Source organism: Fistularia commersonii, chromosome 16 (assembly GCF_037954325.1).
Source record: "Fistularia commersonii isolate RoL2024-O1a breed Wild chromosome 16, RoL_Fcom_v1.0, whole genome shotgun sequence".
NCBI lineage: Eukaryota > Metazoa > Chordata > Actinopteri > Syngnathiformes > Fistulariidae > Fistularia > Fistularia commersonii.
Window position 1 is genome coordinate 2,372,120 of NC_141299.1, and position 15,381 is coordinate 2,387,500.

Consider the following 15,381-nt stretch of genomic DNA (forward strand, 5'->3'; position numbering starts at 1 on the left):
TAGCATGCTGCGCTTCGGGAACTATGTATGTCGCGTGTGGTCGGCGGTTCGGCAGCGGCAGGTCGGGAGCAGGAGGTGGAGAGGGTGAAGCAGGAGACCAACGGCAACCGCAGGAGCTGCTGGCAGAGAAGAAGCGGGAGGATTGCAGGAGCTGAAGCTTCCGCCAGAGGAGGAGGAGGAGGAGGAGTGGCTGCACTGCAGCAGGAATGGGAACAGGTGAGATGTTGGAGAGAGGTGAACATCAGGGGAGCAGCAGCTCCACCTGCGAGGCGCAGTCGCAACTCCATAGCTCCGGGTGATGCTCATGGAGCTACAACAGTGCACTCCAGAGGAGAAGCACAGCCAGAACCCAGTCCAGGAACACCTCAGCTCAGAGGGTCTCCTCACATCCATCCATCCAACCATCCATCCATCAATCCATCAATCCGCGCCTCGCAATGATTTCCCATCCCTGCTCCTTATCTAACTTCAAACATCTCGAGTTTCCCCGGAGCCAGGAGAGCTCTCCATCACAGGGAACATCTCACATCAGGTCACCTCCTCAGGGGAACAGTATCTCCAACCATCATCTGCATGGATGTGATGGACAGCAGGGAGGACCCTGCCAGCATCGCCCTCAAAGTTCACACATTCACACCGAGAGACCGTGGAAAAGGTTCTCTGAGGGCTTTTTATCTATTGGACCCTCCTTCCACACATTCTCCAGCACCACGTTCAGAAGGTCTGCAGAGTTCAGCCCGTCCATTCAAGGCTCCAGAGAGAGAGAGAGAGGATCTCAGGAGGAGAAGATGAGTTTGACAGACAGAGTGAGCGTCCTCCTGGTCAGGAGGTCCGGGCAGCTCCTACCTTCAACGGCGCCCGCCGAGGTCACCGCCCAGAGGAGAACCGCCGCCCAGGCGGCCGTGGAGGCTCCACGCCGCTCCTCTCCCGTCATCCTCCGGCGCGTAGCAGTCCCACGCAGGCAGAGTCGGGCTTCCTCCGGTGAGCGCTCACATCTCCATCCTCCGCGGCGGCGCACCGGCAGGCGGCAGCGGCGGCCCGCCGGCCCCGCCCCCGCGGCTTCTCGGCCAATCAGGAGCGAGCACGGCCGCTCGTAAACCAATCACCCGTTCTCGTCCGGCCTGAGCCGTGAGCCAGCCGCGTACTGAGAGCGACACCTAGCGGCGGAAGGCGGTATTGCAGGCGGAGGGAGGCCCCCTGCTGGGGATGTGGGGGGGGTTGAGGGGGGGCAGCTTCTGATCCACATCAGTCCATCTGGAGGAGATCCTTCACGGCTGACTGGAGATCCCTCTACCAGCGGTCACTTTCCCCCTGACCGACTGCTTTGTTTGGGCCGCTACGTAGCCATTGTCCAAATCATCTGAGCTTCCACACCTGCTGTGTGCTCCTCCAGAGTCCAAATGTTTTTTCTTCTTGGAGGTTCAAGCAACAGATGATCCTCCTAGTCCTTTCCTTTGTACGGACCTCGTCATGAAGGGAGAACAAAATGAAAAGTTCCCAGTGATTTTAAAAAAGCTTCATGGAGAATCAGGCCTCGAGGAGCAACCAGAACATTCGGGTGTCTCACACACACACACACCTCACACTGAGCTAAGCAGTAGCAGGTGAAGCAGGCGAGGGGGCGGAGCCAGAGGTCACAGGTGCATCGGCGCACCTGGCCTGAGGAGCTTCACGTCCACCAGCATGACAACACGTCATGAGAAGGCCAGTTGTAACCTTTCAATCAATATGTGTGTGTGTGTGTGTGTGGATCCTCTGAAAGGGGGAACTGTGCATGAGATTGTTTAATAAAAGGTGGAACAACAAAAAGCAGAGACCAGCTGGGTTGGAACCTGGAGAGCAGAGGAGTTGTAGAAGGTCCAATGCCGTCCCAGTCATGAGAACACCTCCAGATCTTCCAGAAGAGTGTGTGTGGTTTGTGATCATCCAGTACATGAGTTTTGTGGGGATGGATTGAGATATGACCATGTTGTAGACCATCTCCAGCAATCGGCGCCTCCAGACCTGAGGCCGCGGTTCTCCGTCTGATCCATCTGGGTTTGGTCTTCACGCCGAGACTGAACGTCAGAGCAGCAGCACAGTGGAGACCTGCAACAAATCCATACATGCATGTTCTACCTGATATTCTGGTCATGGGTCCAGGGACCTGAAGTGAAGAGTGATGGATCAAAACATGGTCTGAAGTCTAACACCGACATCAGATACCAGGAAGACCCAGCAGGTCCCTCTGAACCATGGAGAAGATCCTCTCATACCTCAGGAGAACATACATCTCCAGGTGGTCAAATGGAAGCGACAAACTCAGGGCGACCATCAGACACTTTAATGAAGGACACGGGTTGAATACACAGGTGGACCGTGGATACACAGTGTGTGTGTGTTTGTTTGTGTGAGTGTGTGTGCGTCCGTGTGCATGCGCGTGTGTGTGTGTGTGTGTCTGCAGCAGATCCCTCACAGTGTGAACTGAAATAAAGTGAAGTCCTGTCTTGGACCAGGTCCTGCAGAGACCTTCTCCTGGACCAGACTGAAGCAAACCCTTGGAGGACAATTCTTCTGCTCCGATCCAGCGCCGGTTGGTGTTATCCAGCCGTGTCGGGGTCTCCAGATGTTTGTGGCCGCGCGTGCTTTCAGGTCTGCTCCATGTCTCCGGGCTGAAGATCATCCTCAGCAACGCATGGAACATCTGCGAGGAACAGTCCAAGCTCAGGTGTGGGGTTCAGATGCAGCAGGAGATCAGAGACCAGGAGTGGGTCTCTGCAGCTTCGGCTGATGTCCTAGAGGTCTCCTCCTCTGCAGGCCGCGCAAAGGAGAGGTCTTCTGGGTAGCGGGAGGTTCTTCCAGACCCAAAGCCACAAACTCAAAGCACCGTTTCTCAGTTTGCTTGTTATATTCGGGAAGTCCGGCTCTTGAAGTCCTCCATTTGGTGCACCACCACCACCACCACCTAGATCATCGAGATGTTTGAGCCGTGAACCTGAAAGCTGCAGTGGAGAACCAGGATCTGGTGATCTTCTATTTGTCTTCTAAAACCTTGTCCATGCTACTTGAGGGTTCTTCATCTTTCCACGGGTGATCAGTGTTTTCCTGCCACGGACGCAGAACACCACGTTTCTTCTGGAGGCCACGGACGGCTTGAAGACGCGGCGGGGAAAACGGTGAAGGTGAGTTTGGAGCTGCAGACACCATGTCTGCAAACATCAAGTCTGCAGCACCAGGTCTGAAGAGTGCGACCCGTCCTCCTCGTGCCGACACACACCTCCACATCATAGAGATACAGCACAGACGGCTGGGATCCAGCAGCTAAGCTATGACTGTACACTGCAGGCTGGCAGCTCCTGCACACACACACACACACACACACACACACACACACACACACATACAGAGGTGTGCCCTGCCGGACAGCCTTCCCTCAAACAAAGGCCCAGAGAAGCAGCCGTTTGGGCCCCCTGCTCCTCCTTCTTCTCCTCCTCCTCCCCATCCCCGTCACCGCCCAGAAGAGTAAAGGTCTGGTTCCTCCCGGAGGAGACCCTCCTCCCGTCCACTCGCTTTTTCTTTTCTTTTCATTTGGCAAAGTAACAGTCCGCCCCACCCCAAACCCGTCGGTCCGTCTGGAGGTCCGGCCCGGCTCCGGACGTCAGGCTGACACCAGGCGGTCCATCATCGCTGGAGCAGCAGGGCGAGGGCGGCGGCGGCAGAGAGGAGCAGCGGGACGGCGGCGGGTGGCGCCGCGGCCGCCCCACGGACCCGGTTGTTATCCGGGGGGTAGATGTAGAGTCCTGGACGGGTCCAGGAGCAGTGGCCGCTCACACACATCCCACTGCCAGAGCCACTCATATCATCGCCTGAGGAACAGAAGAATATGGGCATCAGCCATAGAGACGCAGCACAGAGCAGTCAGGAGGTCTGCTTTGGACACACTGAGCAGAAGACGGCTGGAGGCAGCAGAGATGGAGGTGTGGAGGTTCCTCTTTGGCAGTGAGGAGGACGGAGAGGATCACAAAAGAGTCCATCAGAGGGACGGCACAGGTTAGATGTTCTGGACTGAGATGGTTTGGACAGAGGAGGGATGGAGAAGATCTGGGTAGAAGGTTGGAGGAGGTCTAGGGAAGACCAGAGAGGAAGGAGAGAGGACAGGAAGGTTGGTGGTGTGAGAGGAGGGGGTTGGATGGAGACAGGTGATTGGCTGAGGGTTGGATCGAGACTGGTGATTGGTTGAGAGCTGGATGGAGGCTGGTGATTGGCTTTAGAACCCCCTGAAAGGAGCAGCCCAAAGAAGCAGAAGAAGGAGAAGGAGGTGAGGCAGAGTCGGAGTGAAACCCACTTGCATCCTGGAAATCCACGTCGTTCCCGTCCAGCGCGTTCTTCAGACGGTGGCTCATTATTTTCAGCTGCATGATCTGCTGGCGAATGGTCATGTCGGGCTTGGTGATGTCGATCTCCACCTCCGGGTTGTTGATCTGATTGGCCAGACCGTCGCCCATCACCTCGGGAAGGTACCTGGGGAAGAGGAGGAGGCTGTGGTATCACGGCTGCTTCGGCCAAAGAATGTCAGCATTAGCTTCGGATCGGAATGAATGTCCTGGCATCTTCGGCCCATCTCAAAGATCGGCCTCTGATAGGCCACCAGCCGGTCCTTCAGGCTCCGGGCACCTCAACGGACAAGTTGAGAACACGTCTCTGAAGACCCGAAAGAGACTCAGATCCCTGAGCTCCACTATGCTGATTCCCGTAAAATAGTAAGTTATAGTCATATATACTAAGTTATTGAAGTTTGAAAGCAGCAGCTCCACCTGAGGACCTCCAGCAGGACGAGTACTCCCACAGCTCTCCACAGGGGGGCGCTGCAGAGCAATGTTTAAACACCTTCACAGTCACTCACTCCATAGCTTTTTGTCACGTCATTCACACACACACACACTCACACACACACACGAACAAAAAACACACACATATATACACAAATATACATGCCATTGGATCACTCTGAACTCCATTGGAATGTGGATGAAGTTGTGAGTGTGTACGTGGATGAACGTGTGTGTGTGTGCGTGTGTGTGTGTGTGTGTGTGTGTGTGTGTGTGTGTGTGTGTGTTCTGTATATTCATGCTGTCATTAGCCAGTGCAGAAGACGGCTGGCTCCAAACATCAACGCTGAAAGAGGATGAAGGAGCTGACAGAAGAACCAGTTTGGACCGGATGTCCTCCACTGGATCCCGGCTGGAGTCCCAGTTCTGGTCTGTATCTCACCTGCCTTTGGAGATACCGTTCCAGCACTTGTCCTGTCCGGCGGCGGCGGCGGGGGGGGCCAGTTTGCTGCAGAGGGCGACGGGGAGCTGGAGCCAGTACCGCTGCATCTCCTTGAGCTTACTGGACAGATCTGACACCTGAGGGGCAGGAGGTCCAGAGGAAATGGTTGGTCAGAAGTTTCAGAGCCTCCATCCCAGGACCACGGCTGTACCGTGGTGAACACTCTGAATATCTGCACCGGGCTGTGCCGAGCGCGCTCTCTCTGGCAGGACTTCACACCTGCATCTCCAGCCTGAGCCCGGCGGTGGGTGAGGGCTTGTACTCGGAGGCGGTCAGGGAGCCGCTCTTCTTGGTCGGCACGTGAGGAACGGGGTTCCCCGTCCCGGGTTCCCCTGGGCTTCCGCAGGTCTGGTGCACCTGGTTGGACGGGAGCGCAGATGTGACACGGACGTCCATCAGTGTGAACGCTCTGCAGCTGGAGACTGGAGGTTATGAAAACACAGTGCTAAACCCGACCACTAGAGGGCGCCGCCCTCGACCGGAGACTTCTCCACACCTCCTCTCACTTTCTTTTCTCCTGTCATTCCAGGCCTCCGGTTGCCTGCGGCGGTTTGGAGGTTGGAGCATTTCCTGCTCGACGGCGGGTCAAACCACCGCAACCTCCAACCCGCGGTCGACACGCAGGAACATGCGCAGGAACGTGCGAAGGAACGTGCGCAGGAACGTATGCAGGACTCGCAGCGCCGGGACCACCTACACGCCGGGAACCAGAAAAGTGCACGAGTATGAAGACGCCGCTGAGAGCGCGTGTCTTCACCCCCCGGCATCCTCAGGACTTGGATATGCGCCGGCTGAAGTCTGAAGGTGTCTCGTGAAGATAACGCTGAGCCGCTACGGAGGATTAGCCCAGAGGTGACGGGTAAGTCCGATAAACGTTTGCGGAGGCTCCGGTCCGCAGGCGCGCGCTGACCCCTGAGCTCCGGAAAGACCTCCGTTTCCGAGTGCCTTCGAGCGATAAGACGTCCTCGGGCGTCTTACCTTTGCAGTGAAGGAGTCCATGTTCTGCTGCAGGAGCTGCACGGCCTCGTAGATCCGGGCCGGGATGGAGGACAGAACCACGTCCAGACTGGGCTCCGCGCCGAAACTGGACGCCACCTGGACCAGCGTGTCTGTCGAACCGGGAGAAGATACAACACTGAGCCACCCGGTCGCCCCTGGCTTCGCCCTCCCTTGCCTGCCGCGCCTCCTGAGGCTCACCCATGAGGTTCTCCCACTCGGGGTCCAAGTCAGCCTGGTTGGCCAGGCAGCCCTTCATCACGTTGGAGCAGTAGTCGTTGCAGGGTCTGGTGGAGGCCAGGCCTCGGCAGTGAGGACAGTAGACCAGCTTCATGAGGGCCTTCTCGCACTCGGGACTCAGGGACACCTAGAGAGGGTTTTCCAGGACAGAGCAGGAGATTAGGGGGACAACGGGCCACCTGACGGGCATTCATACACTACAAGGTGTTCAGGGAAAGAATGACTTGCCGTATTTGTGCGCAATTAAATCCTTTTTCTCCAAAAAATCCTCCCTGCGCCTTACGTATGAATTCTTGTTGTGCTTACTGACCTCCAACCGATTCTACGCGGCACACTGAGCTCACACATCTGTCAGATCGTTTTAGTACGACTTTGGGAAGCGACCAAGCCGCTCCGCTTGATCGATTGTCGGAGCGTTCCCACCCGACACGGGGACGACGTGTCAAAGTGGGATCTTGGTTGAAAATGGGTTGCGATGTCACTAATGATGTAGTGCTGGAGTATGATGTTGTTCCAACCTCACGCTAACATCAGGTGTCCGCTATCGCTGGCAACCATAAACCAACAGAGAACAGTTCGGACTGCGCTGCAATACAATGTTACTGTACATTTATGTGTGTGAGGACCTCCAAAATGGCACAGAGGAGATGATGGAAATAGAGCTGCCGCCAAAGAATTCAACATGAATGAATCAATGGTTCACAAGTAGAGGAAGCAAGCAGATGAAGTGCGCCAGGTAAAGAAGACCAAACAGGAAAAAAGCGAGATGGCCACAGTGAGAGGACAACATTGAACAGCAGGTTATTGAACGGCTGAATTACTTGAATAAGGTACGACTAAACTGACTGTTTGTCTTTATAAATCGTATGTTTTATCATAACGCGTCGACTGATATTGGGCCTTATGACGCATTGCGGCTTATGCTCCACAAAGTACGGCAGTTGGTGATGAAGCGCCAGAGAGGAGCAAAGGTCAGAGCTCCATCTGAGCCTGATCTCCACTCTTCCATGTGTAGGATGTAGATGCCTCACAAATCTGCTCTTCTTCTCAGCTCTGGCTGACCAAAACATCCTCCATTACGCTGCCGTAATTGCACGGACCCCCCGGGCGACCTCGGGTCTCAGCGCTCCTGCGCAGAAGAAGCTCCTGGGGACGCTCGCTGCCTCGCCGAGGAACGTTCAGCCGTGCTCGGACGCAGATTAGGAGGATTTAGCTCCGCCGAGAAGGTTGATTAAAAATCGCTTAATGTCTGATCTCACTGACTCAGGGTGTCGCCTTCACACATCCTGTCTGAGGCAGCTTTGAGGTTTTTCCAGGGGTCTGTGCGCATCTTCATCACACACACATACACACACACACACACACACACACTCACCTGTGAGACTTTCCTGACCACCTGGCTCCCGATGATCAAGGCCTGGACGAACGACCTGGCCGTGAAGAAGGCCCGAATCACCTTCGCCTTCATGTCCCGCGGGATGTCTCCGAACGGCCGGAGTGTCTCCTGTTGCTTAGCAACACATTCTAGGTAGTCCTCTGACAGGCCGACCTGTGAGACACAGGACTGTTGTGAACATGTTGGAGAGCAAATAAACCAAATAAAGACAACTTTACAATGGTCATGTGCAGTGTTGAAACGTGTAATTTAATTTAATTTAATTTAATTTAATTTTATTTTATTTTATTTTATTTTATCTTATTTTATTTTATTTTATTTTATTTTATTTCATTTTATTCCTATTTTTTTTTTCTTGTAGATCATAGTTGTCAGTAAATCTGGAGTAAACAATATGATGCTTTCCTTCTCCATAAGGTTGAGAATCCCCCGGAGCTTTGTCCTCACCTCTGCGGGGCTGGAGGTCCTGAAGGTGCGCTCCAGCAGGCGGGACCAGAACTCGGACAGGGTCTCGTCCAGGTTGAGGGCCGTGCCCCTGTAGTAGAGCCGCAGGTCCGAGTAGAGGTCCGCGTAGAGCCGCGTGTTCTGGGAATACAAGGCGCCGAGGGGAGACAGCGCCACCTGGAGGGACCGCTCCGATTGGCCGTGCAGCTCGGTGAAGTACGCTGGGGGGGCGGGACAAGGCTTGATTTGTTTGGAGCGACACAGAAGACAAACATCTAGGCCGTCTCGAGTTCTTCTGAATCCCCCCTGGCCGTCAGCGTCTCCCTTCTACTGATATATCTCTGAGCGTCCGCGGTCGGATCATCGGAAGCTGGCGGAGGACATGGCGCGCACACCGGCGGGGTGATAAAGCTGGTATGGATCGGCCGGCTCAGAGGTCCACTCCGCGCCGGACTCACGGGTTAGGGAATGTCAATCGATAGAGCAGGAGAAGATACATCATCTTCTCAGATGGTTCCCCGGTGTGTGTGTGTGTGTGCGGAACAGCGAGGCAGCGGGGGGGGGGGCACAGCAGAAGATCTGCTCAGCTGCAGAAACCGACCGCAGACGTGGACCCGATGAACCCCCGCGTGGGTTTTACGGAACGGTCTCAGCTTCATCTCACGGCCGACGGATGCATCTTCTCCGAGCAGCTCCCTCTGCTTGAAGGCGGGGACAGAACATCCATGATAACATCTAGCTTCTCCCAGAGTATTTATCTACAGCGTTACACAGAGGCCCGGAGGGACACGATTGACCAAGAGGCCGGTTATGCAAATGAGGCGAGACCGGGGAATTCAAACGTGTTTTCCAGTAAAGCGCCGTGCCTGGAGAACGGACCCACGAACCTGGCTGGAGCCTTACTGGAGGGGGGGTTAACCACCGGTTCTCTGGAAAGTGTTTGTGAAGCAGCGGCTAATCGCTTCCCGCAGAGGCTCAGGAGGGAGACGCCTTCGGGCTACAAAGGTCCGGCGCGGACCGTGACGCCACATCTGGAGGCTGCACGAGACGAGCGTGGATTCGGCCACGGAGGTCGATGGACGGCAGGAGGTCCATACGGAGCCATTGGCATCGATTCTGGCTTCACAGCCATCAACAACCCCCTTCAAGCCCCCACTGCCTGTCTGTCTGTGTGTGTGTGTGTGTGTGTGTGTGTGTGTGTGTGTGTCCGGGCTGCTACTGGTCCACTGATGTGCTCTGATCTGCAGACTTTGCCTCCTCAGTGGGTCAACTGCTCATTAGCAGCACCAGCCACTGCCCCGGGGGACACGGCTGTGTGTGTGTGAGTGTGTGTGTGTGTGAGTGTGTGTGCCCCAACGAGATCAGGGGATCGGCTTATCACATTTCATTGTGTCTGGCTGACTCTGCTCTCATTATAACAACCAGTCAGGGGTCCCCATCTCACACACACACACACACACACATACACACACCCCGGGTGCGGTGCGCTTGTTGCAAACACACACTCCCCGGGCTGGCGTCCGGGGCCGTAATGAGTGTTTATCCGTGGGGGCCGCACACGTGCACACTGCCACGTGCACACTCACCGTCGAAGCTCCTGTAGAGCGTGGTGAAGACGCCCTGCAGGGCCCGGCCCGCCTCCCGGATCAGCGTCTCCGTCTCCCGGGCGCTCAGGCCGGCCAGGTTCTCCTCCATGGCGCTGGTGCAGCAGGTTGGACCCTGAGGGCACATCCTCAGATGTTCTCCTGGAGGAGCGAAGCGCCGCAGTTAATCACAAAACATCTAAAACGGACTCCTACTCACGCATCAGGGGAGGCCGGCGTACCGAGCGGAGCGGCTGCCTCCGCTGTCATCGGTCATCCCTTTCACAAACCAGCGGATTATTCTCTAATATTCCTGCTGATTTGAAGAAAATAAAGGAAATGTAGATTTTTTTTTACTACAAGTAACTACAGAGAAAGGTGCAAGCAAGGAGTGACCCAAAAGAATCCATTGGGAGTTCTGTCTTCACCCATCTCCCGGGAGGGCGGCATGTCCGACGCCGGACCTCCCCGTCCTCTGCGCGACGACCCTGAGCCTCCCCCAAATGTCAAATGAGGATTAAGTCTTGTGGAATTATTATGGGATGGATTCAGAGATGGCTGACGGCTCTCTGTGGCCTCGGGATGTCATCGGCTGCGCAAAGGCCCGCATGGAGCCGTCTGATCTCTGCAGAACCGGAGATGGATGGAGCTCCCGTGCCTGGACCACGTCGGACAAACACACACATACACACACACATACACACACACACACACACGCACACGATCTGCCAGACAGCCTCGAAAGCAGTCTGCAGCATCCGTCTCTTGATGGCACATCGGCCCGAGGCCCGGTGAGTGTGTGTGTGTGTGCATGTGCGTGTGTGTGTGTGTGCGCCCACGTCTAGGGAGGCTGAGGGTGAATAAGTGCCCCACAGCTGTATGCATCACTGCCCCCCCACATTTGGCAGGTTCCAGGCGTGTGTGTTTGTGTTTTTGTGTGTGTGTGTGTGTGTGTGTGTGTGTGTTGCGGGGCAGGATTTGTCCACCAGGATAAGTGGAGCAGAAGAGGAGACGCCTTCATTTCAGTGTCTCCATGAATCTTTCATCGGTGCTGCCTGCTCACACTGTGTTTGCCAGGCGGAGCAGGAGGCACCTCCTCACCACTAACTCCTAAACTGCTCCTCACCAGCCATCATCTCACTTCTTCTCACTTCTTTTTTCAGTCCATATTTTGCAGGCCAGAGGTGATGAAGGAGGCTTTGGGTTCCAGATCTTGCAAGGTGGACCCGCCAACACGGATCAAGCAGGACATGCAGAGTGGTGTGTGTGTGCGGCCTCCACACAGCCGGCGTGGGTCCTCCAGGAGAACGAGATGAAAAAGCGATGGAGAGATGATCTGATCGTAGAGATCCAAACCCTCTGATGCCGACTCCGTCCTCCAGGTCGGGACCAATTTTGTGGAGATCAATCTGAAGATCTTCTATGGAGATCAGTAGGGAGAGGTAAAGCCCACCGGGTTTTGTGTTCAGGTGGGACCATCTGGACTCAGACATGAACCCGCTGAGGTCTTTGAACAAACACCAACCTTCGACTCTTTGTATCTACTCGTTCGAATCGTTGATCAGAAGGTTGTGAAGGCCTCAGAGAGGACCCACCGATCCACCCACCGATCAGAGAGCACCCCCACAGGTAGCTCCTTCCCGCCCAAGCCAACCTTCAGCACCCGTCTGAGGTCCAGAGGTCCACCCTGACCGATGAAGACCACCATAAGACAGGGCCAAAGCTTTCCAGAGAACATCTGGGCGGCGGTGAAGGCGACCTGCACGTCGGAGAGGATCCTCTGCTTCTGTCATGGAGACACAGTCTCTGCTTGGACCCGTTAACGTCAGCTGGTCCTGAAGGACGAGCGAGAGCGAGAGCTGCGGCGCTGAGTGCAGCGACAGAAGAAGGCTGGAAGGAAAAGAGCGGCTTTGCAAACCACACCGGGGACAAGATGTTTGGGCTCCGCAGATCTGCAGCTAATGTTAGCATCCTGTCGTTGAGGTGCCGACAGACGCGGGCGTCGGCGGGCGTCACCGCAGACGCGCGGGCCGGGTGCATTCCTGGGCTGTGGAGCGGCTGGAACCACCTCAGGAAGCAACGTGCTACACGACACGCATGCTAACACATGCGCACAGATGTTTGGGAGGAAGGTGAGACGAGCGGAGAAGCCACTGGAATGAGAAGCTCTGCTGAGGGCCTTCAAAGGGACGTAGGAAGGAGATCCGAGGCTGGACTCCTTCTGAGCAGAGCCTTGGAGAAGGAACTGTGAGGAAGAGGGTCCTGCCAGGAGCCAGGAACCAGGAGGAACCCCCGCGATTGCTTTTGCTTCCGGCAAGAAACGGGTAATTGGTGTTTTGCTCCCGGGGATATGCAATTTTAATCTCCTGGCGCTGCTGGAGAACGGAGCGAGAAGCTAATGAGGAACCGGGGTTCTGTCACTCCATCCTGGGGAACCAAAGAGGACCTGGACCCCACCGATCTGGGTGAAACATCTGACTCTCGATCCGCTCGACCTGCTTTTGTTTGTGTTTGGTTCGTCCTCAAGGATCTCCAGAAACTTCCGCTTCGGAGCCCGACCTCCGGACATCGGCTGGTGGACCACGTCTGGGGAGGTGGATCGGATCCATGTCCTGAAGACATTTTGATGGAGAACCAGCTGGATCTATCATCCAACCTCTGAACGGCAGGACGGCCGTTGTGATGCTAGTAACTGGTGTGTGTGTGGACTGGTGAGTGTGTGTGTGTGTGTGTGTGTGTGTGTGTGTGTGTGTGTGTGTGAGTGGAGTCAGAGACCTCAGGAGATACACACTGCACCAATTCAGCTATACAACTGGAGATTAGCATGCAAACACACACACACACACACACACACAACATGGCTGCTATGGTGCTCTTCATTAGGTGGATCGGGGTCACCAGACGTACACAGAGATGATCAGGTCAGTGAGTTTTCATGACAAGCACATCACACACACACACACACATACATACACACACACTGACTGCAAAACAGACATTCTATAATACCCTGTGGGCAGAGGTTAAGCTACATGAAGATTACATCCAGGATCATCTCAGCAACACACACACACACAGGTTTTTGACAGTCATTGTACTCTGAGTAATGATCTGATGCTCCTCTGGATATGAAATCACTGAAGGCCTTGATCAGCTCCATGAAGCCATCACATCACCAAACATCTGCTGCAATAGAAGATCCACCTCCTCTGCCCCTGTGTGTGTGTCCGTGTGTGTGTGTGTGTGTGTGTCGACGCATCCAGACACCTAACCCCCTGCCAGCGTGCCTGCTGTCCCCCATGTTCTTCAGAGAGAAGGTCTGAGGTTGGGGCTTGTCCCCACTCTGGTTGGACGTTGAGATGTTCACCCAGAGTGGGTGGTCAGCATGAAAGATCTGCACAACCTGACCCTCATCTTCCTCCCGGAGCTCCAGATTAGGCTCTAATTCCCATTTTTTTTCCACTTCCCCCCCTCCATCCACCCGCTCCTCCTCCCTTCCTCTCTCCTGCTGAGATGAAAGTGGCTCATGGAGGCAGTGACCTTGCTCCGCGTCCCGGTCCGTCCGACCTCCTGACCCCCCACGGGAAGTGACTCCTGGCGAGCGGAGTGGCGCCGCCGGTCTTACCCTCCATTAGGCATATCTCCATGTTGTGTATGAAAGTGAGGTCGTTCTCCACGGCCGCCGTCTCGCAGCACATGAAAGCAGCGGCTGGCGGGCAGTAAAAGCGGCGCGGCGGTTTGAATTTATCCCCTCCAGTCTGACGCTCATCGGCAGCCCCCTCGCTTAATGAGAGCCTTACAATAACCCTGTCACTTACTCAGGCAAATTACTGCCAGCTAAATGAGGGGCTGTGTGTGTGTGTGTGTGTGTGTGTGAGCTTTTCCATCCCGCCCTCCCGTCAGCGTTTAAGGGCACCTGCATGTGATTTAGCGTTCCACATGACCTTCCTCCCAAAGTAGGTTTTACCGTTTACTACCCACCAAAAAGTGTCGGGGTGTGGGGGTGATGGTGAGGCAGGAGGTGGAGGTGGAGGTGGAGTTGGAGGCTGAGGACGCAATAAAAGGGAAATGAAAGAGGGCTGGAGGTTGTGGGCAGAAGCAGAGAAAAGGGTGAAAAAGAGAAGATTATAAAACGGTGATCTCCTTCTAAGTGTCTCGTAAATCTCCTCCCGAGAGCCCGCTCTGCAGCTCCAGAAGGTCTGCCCAGGTCTCTGGGCTGAGGGTTTACGCCCACGATCTCACTCTTGCTTTCAGATTCCGTCACTTTCAACCAATCAAAGGCTTCGCCAGGCACACAATGAGGCTGACATCCCTATTTCATGCCCTACTTTAGGCGTCTCCACGCGGCTGATGGACCCGAGATCTCCTGTGATCGGGAGAAGATGCGTCACAGGAACGACGCATGAGAGCTTTGAGGTCAAACCTTCTCTTTTCTACCACCACTGGTCCAAACATACTCTACTGTCTCACAGCCAAGGGGTGTGTGTGTGTGTGTGTGTGTGTGTGTGTGTGTGTGTGTGTGTGTGTGTGTGTGTGTCCACATGGTTATAATGTAATTGCACGTCATTTGAGGGGCGGTTAGATGCCGTCAGACTCACCAGCGTTGAGCTGTTCCTCCACTGGCTCTGAGAACCTGCACACCTGGTCGCCGTGGTCGCCGCCGTGGTCGCCGCCACGGCAGCAGCTCCGCCCATTCCCACACAGCACTTGCTCTTACTGTTAGCTTAGCGTGCCGGGAAGTGTCGTGCCTGTGCACGTGTACGCACGGCGAGTTACCCGGGGAACAAAGACGCGGCTGCAGGGTGTGGCGAGGTCAGCTCGTGGGATGTCACGCTGTGAGCTAAGAAGTGCTAACACACAGATTAGCGGGCCGGGTTTAGCGTGAGATTAGACATCAGCCTCTAATCCAGGCGCACGGTGCTGGCGGCGGACGCAGCTAGGGGGCAAACGGGGGGAGCGCGTGAACGGACGTTCGGTTTGATCGAACGACCTTAAAAGAGCCTCTTTTGAGGCTCCGCCGCTTCTGTCCAGATCCGTCTGCTCATGCAGACGAGAAGGTCGGCAAGGCACCGCCTCATCCAGGAGGCCGCGCGCCTCCTCCGGCAGCTGTCTCAAGTGATGTCAGAGTACCAGTCACAGGTTACATCTTCAAACTTCAGCTGAAGATACACGTGATCCGGAGAGCAGCTGGGGGGGGGGGGGCGAGCTGCTATTGTTATCTATAGTATGTAATCTTTGCAAATATTACCATCAGAAGCATTATAACGATCATTGCAAATACTAAAAGTATTAGTATTAGTATTAGTATTAGTATTAGTATTAGTATTAGTATTAGTATTAGTATTAGTATTAGTATTAGTATTAGCATTAGTATTAGTATTAGTATGAATATTAGTATTAGTATTGGTATGA

General features: G+C 55.0%; 2 protein-coding genes and 1 long non-coding RNA gene across 6 annotated transcripts in view; 1 reads left to right on the forward strand and 2 right to left on the reverse strand.

Annotated features, from left to right (window-relative positions):
• The window catches only part of LOC147225516 (ephrin type-B receptor 1-like), a 67,709-nt gene extending 66,709 nt beyond the window's left edge, over positions 1-1,000 (reverse strand). For all 3 annotated transcript variants that reach the window (XR_015107315.1, XM_086162441.1, XM_086162440.1), the window contains exon 1: positions 847-1,000. Coding sequence is in view for 2 of the 3 variants with exons in the window: in XM_086162441.1 (XP_086018567.1) it covers positions 847-934 (88 nt within the window). In the remaining variant the exon portion in view is untranslated. The remainder of the gene's footprint in view (positions 1-846) is intronic.
• Positions 1,001-2,308: 1,308 nt separating this feature from the next.
• Positions 2,309-15,381, reverse strand: part of LOC147225517 (glypican-1-like) — an 18,855-nt gene continuing 5,782 nt past the window's right edge. Inside the window, exons 1-10 of one of the 2 annotated variants that reach the window (XM_086162443.1) lie at positions 10,212-10,346; positions 9,973-10,131; positions 8,390-8,607; positions 7,922-8,095; positions 6,508-6,673; positions 6,289-6,419; positions 5,530-5,667; positions 5,251-5,387; positions 4,325-4,500; positions 2,309-3,845 (exon numbers count right to left, since the gene is read on the reverse strand). In XM_086162443.1, the coding sequence (XP_086018569.1) occupies positions 3,661-3,845; positions 4,325-4,500; positions 5,251-5,387; positions 5,530-5,667; positions 6,289-6,419; positions 6,508-6,673; positions 7,922-8,095; positions 8,390-8,607; positions 9,973-10,131; positions 10,212-10,239 (1,512 nt within the window). In that variant the 5' untranslated portion in view covers positions 10,240-10,346 and the 3' untranslated portion in view covers positions 2,309-3,660. Of the gene's footprint in view, positions 3,846-4,324; positions 4,501-5,250; positions 5,388-5,529; positions 5,668-6,288; positions 6,420-6,507; positions 6,674-7,921; positions 8,096-8,389; positions 8,608-9,972; positions 10,132-10,211; positions 10,347-15,381 lie in introns of those variants that run through there. The other variant, XM_086162444.1, reaches the window with a different exon arrangement.
• LOC147225518 (uncharacterized) lies at positions 5,840-6,812 on the forward strand. The gene is made up of 2 exons (XR_015107316.1): positions 5,840-6,169; positions 6,322-6,812. It is a non-coding gene; the product is annotated as an uncharacterized LOC147225518 (long non-coding RNA).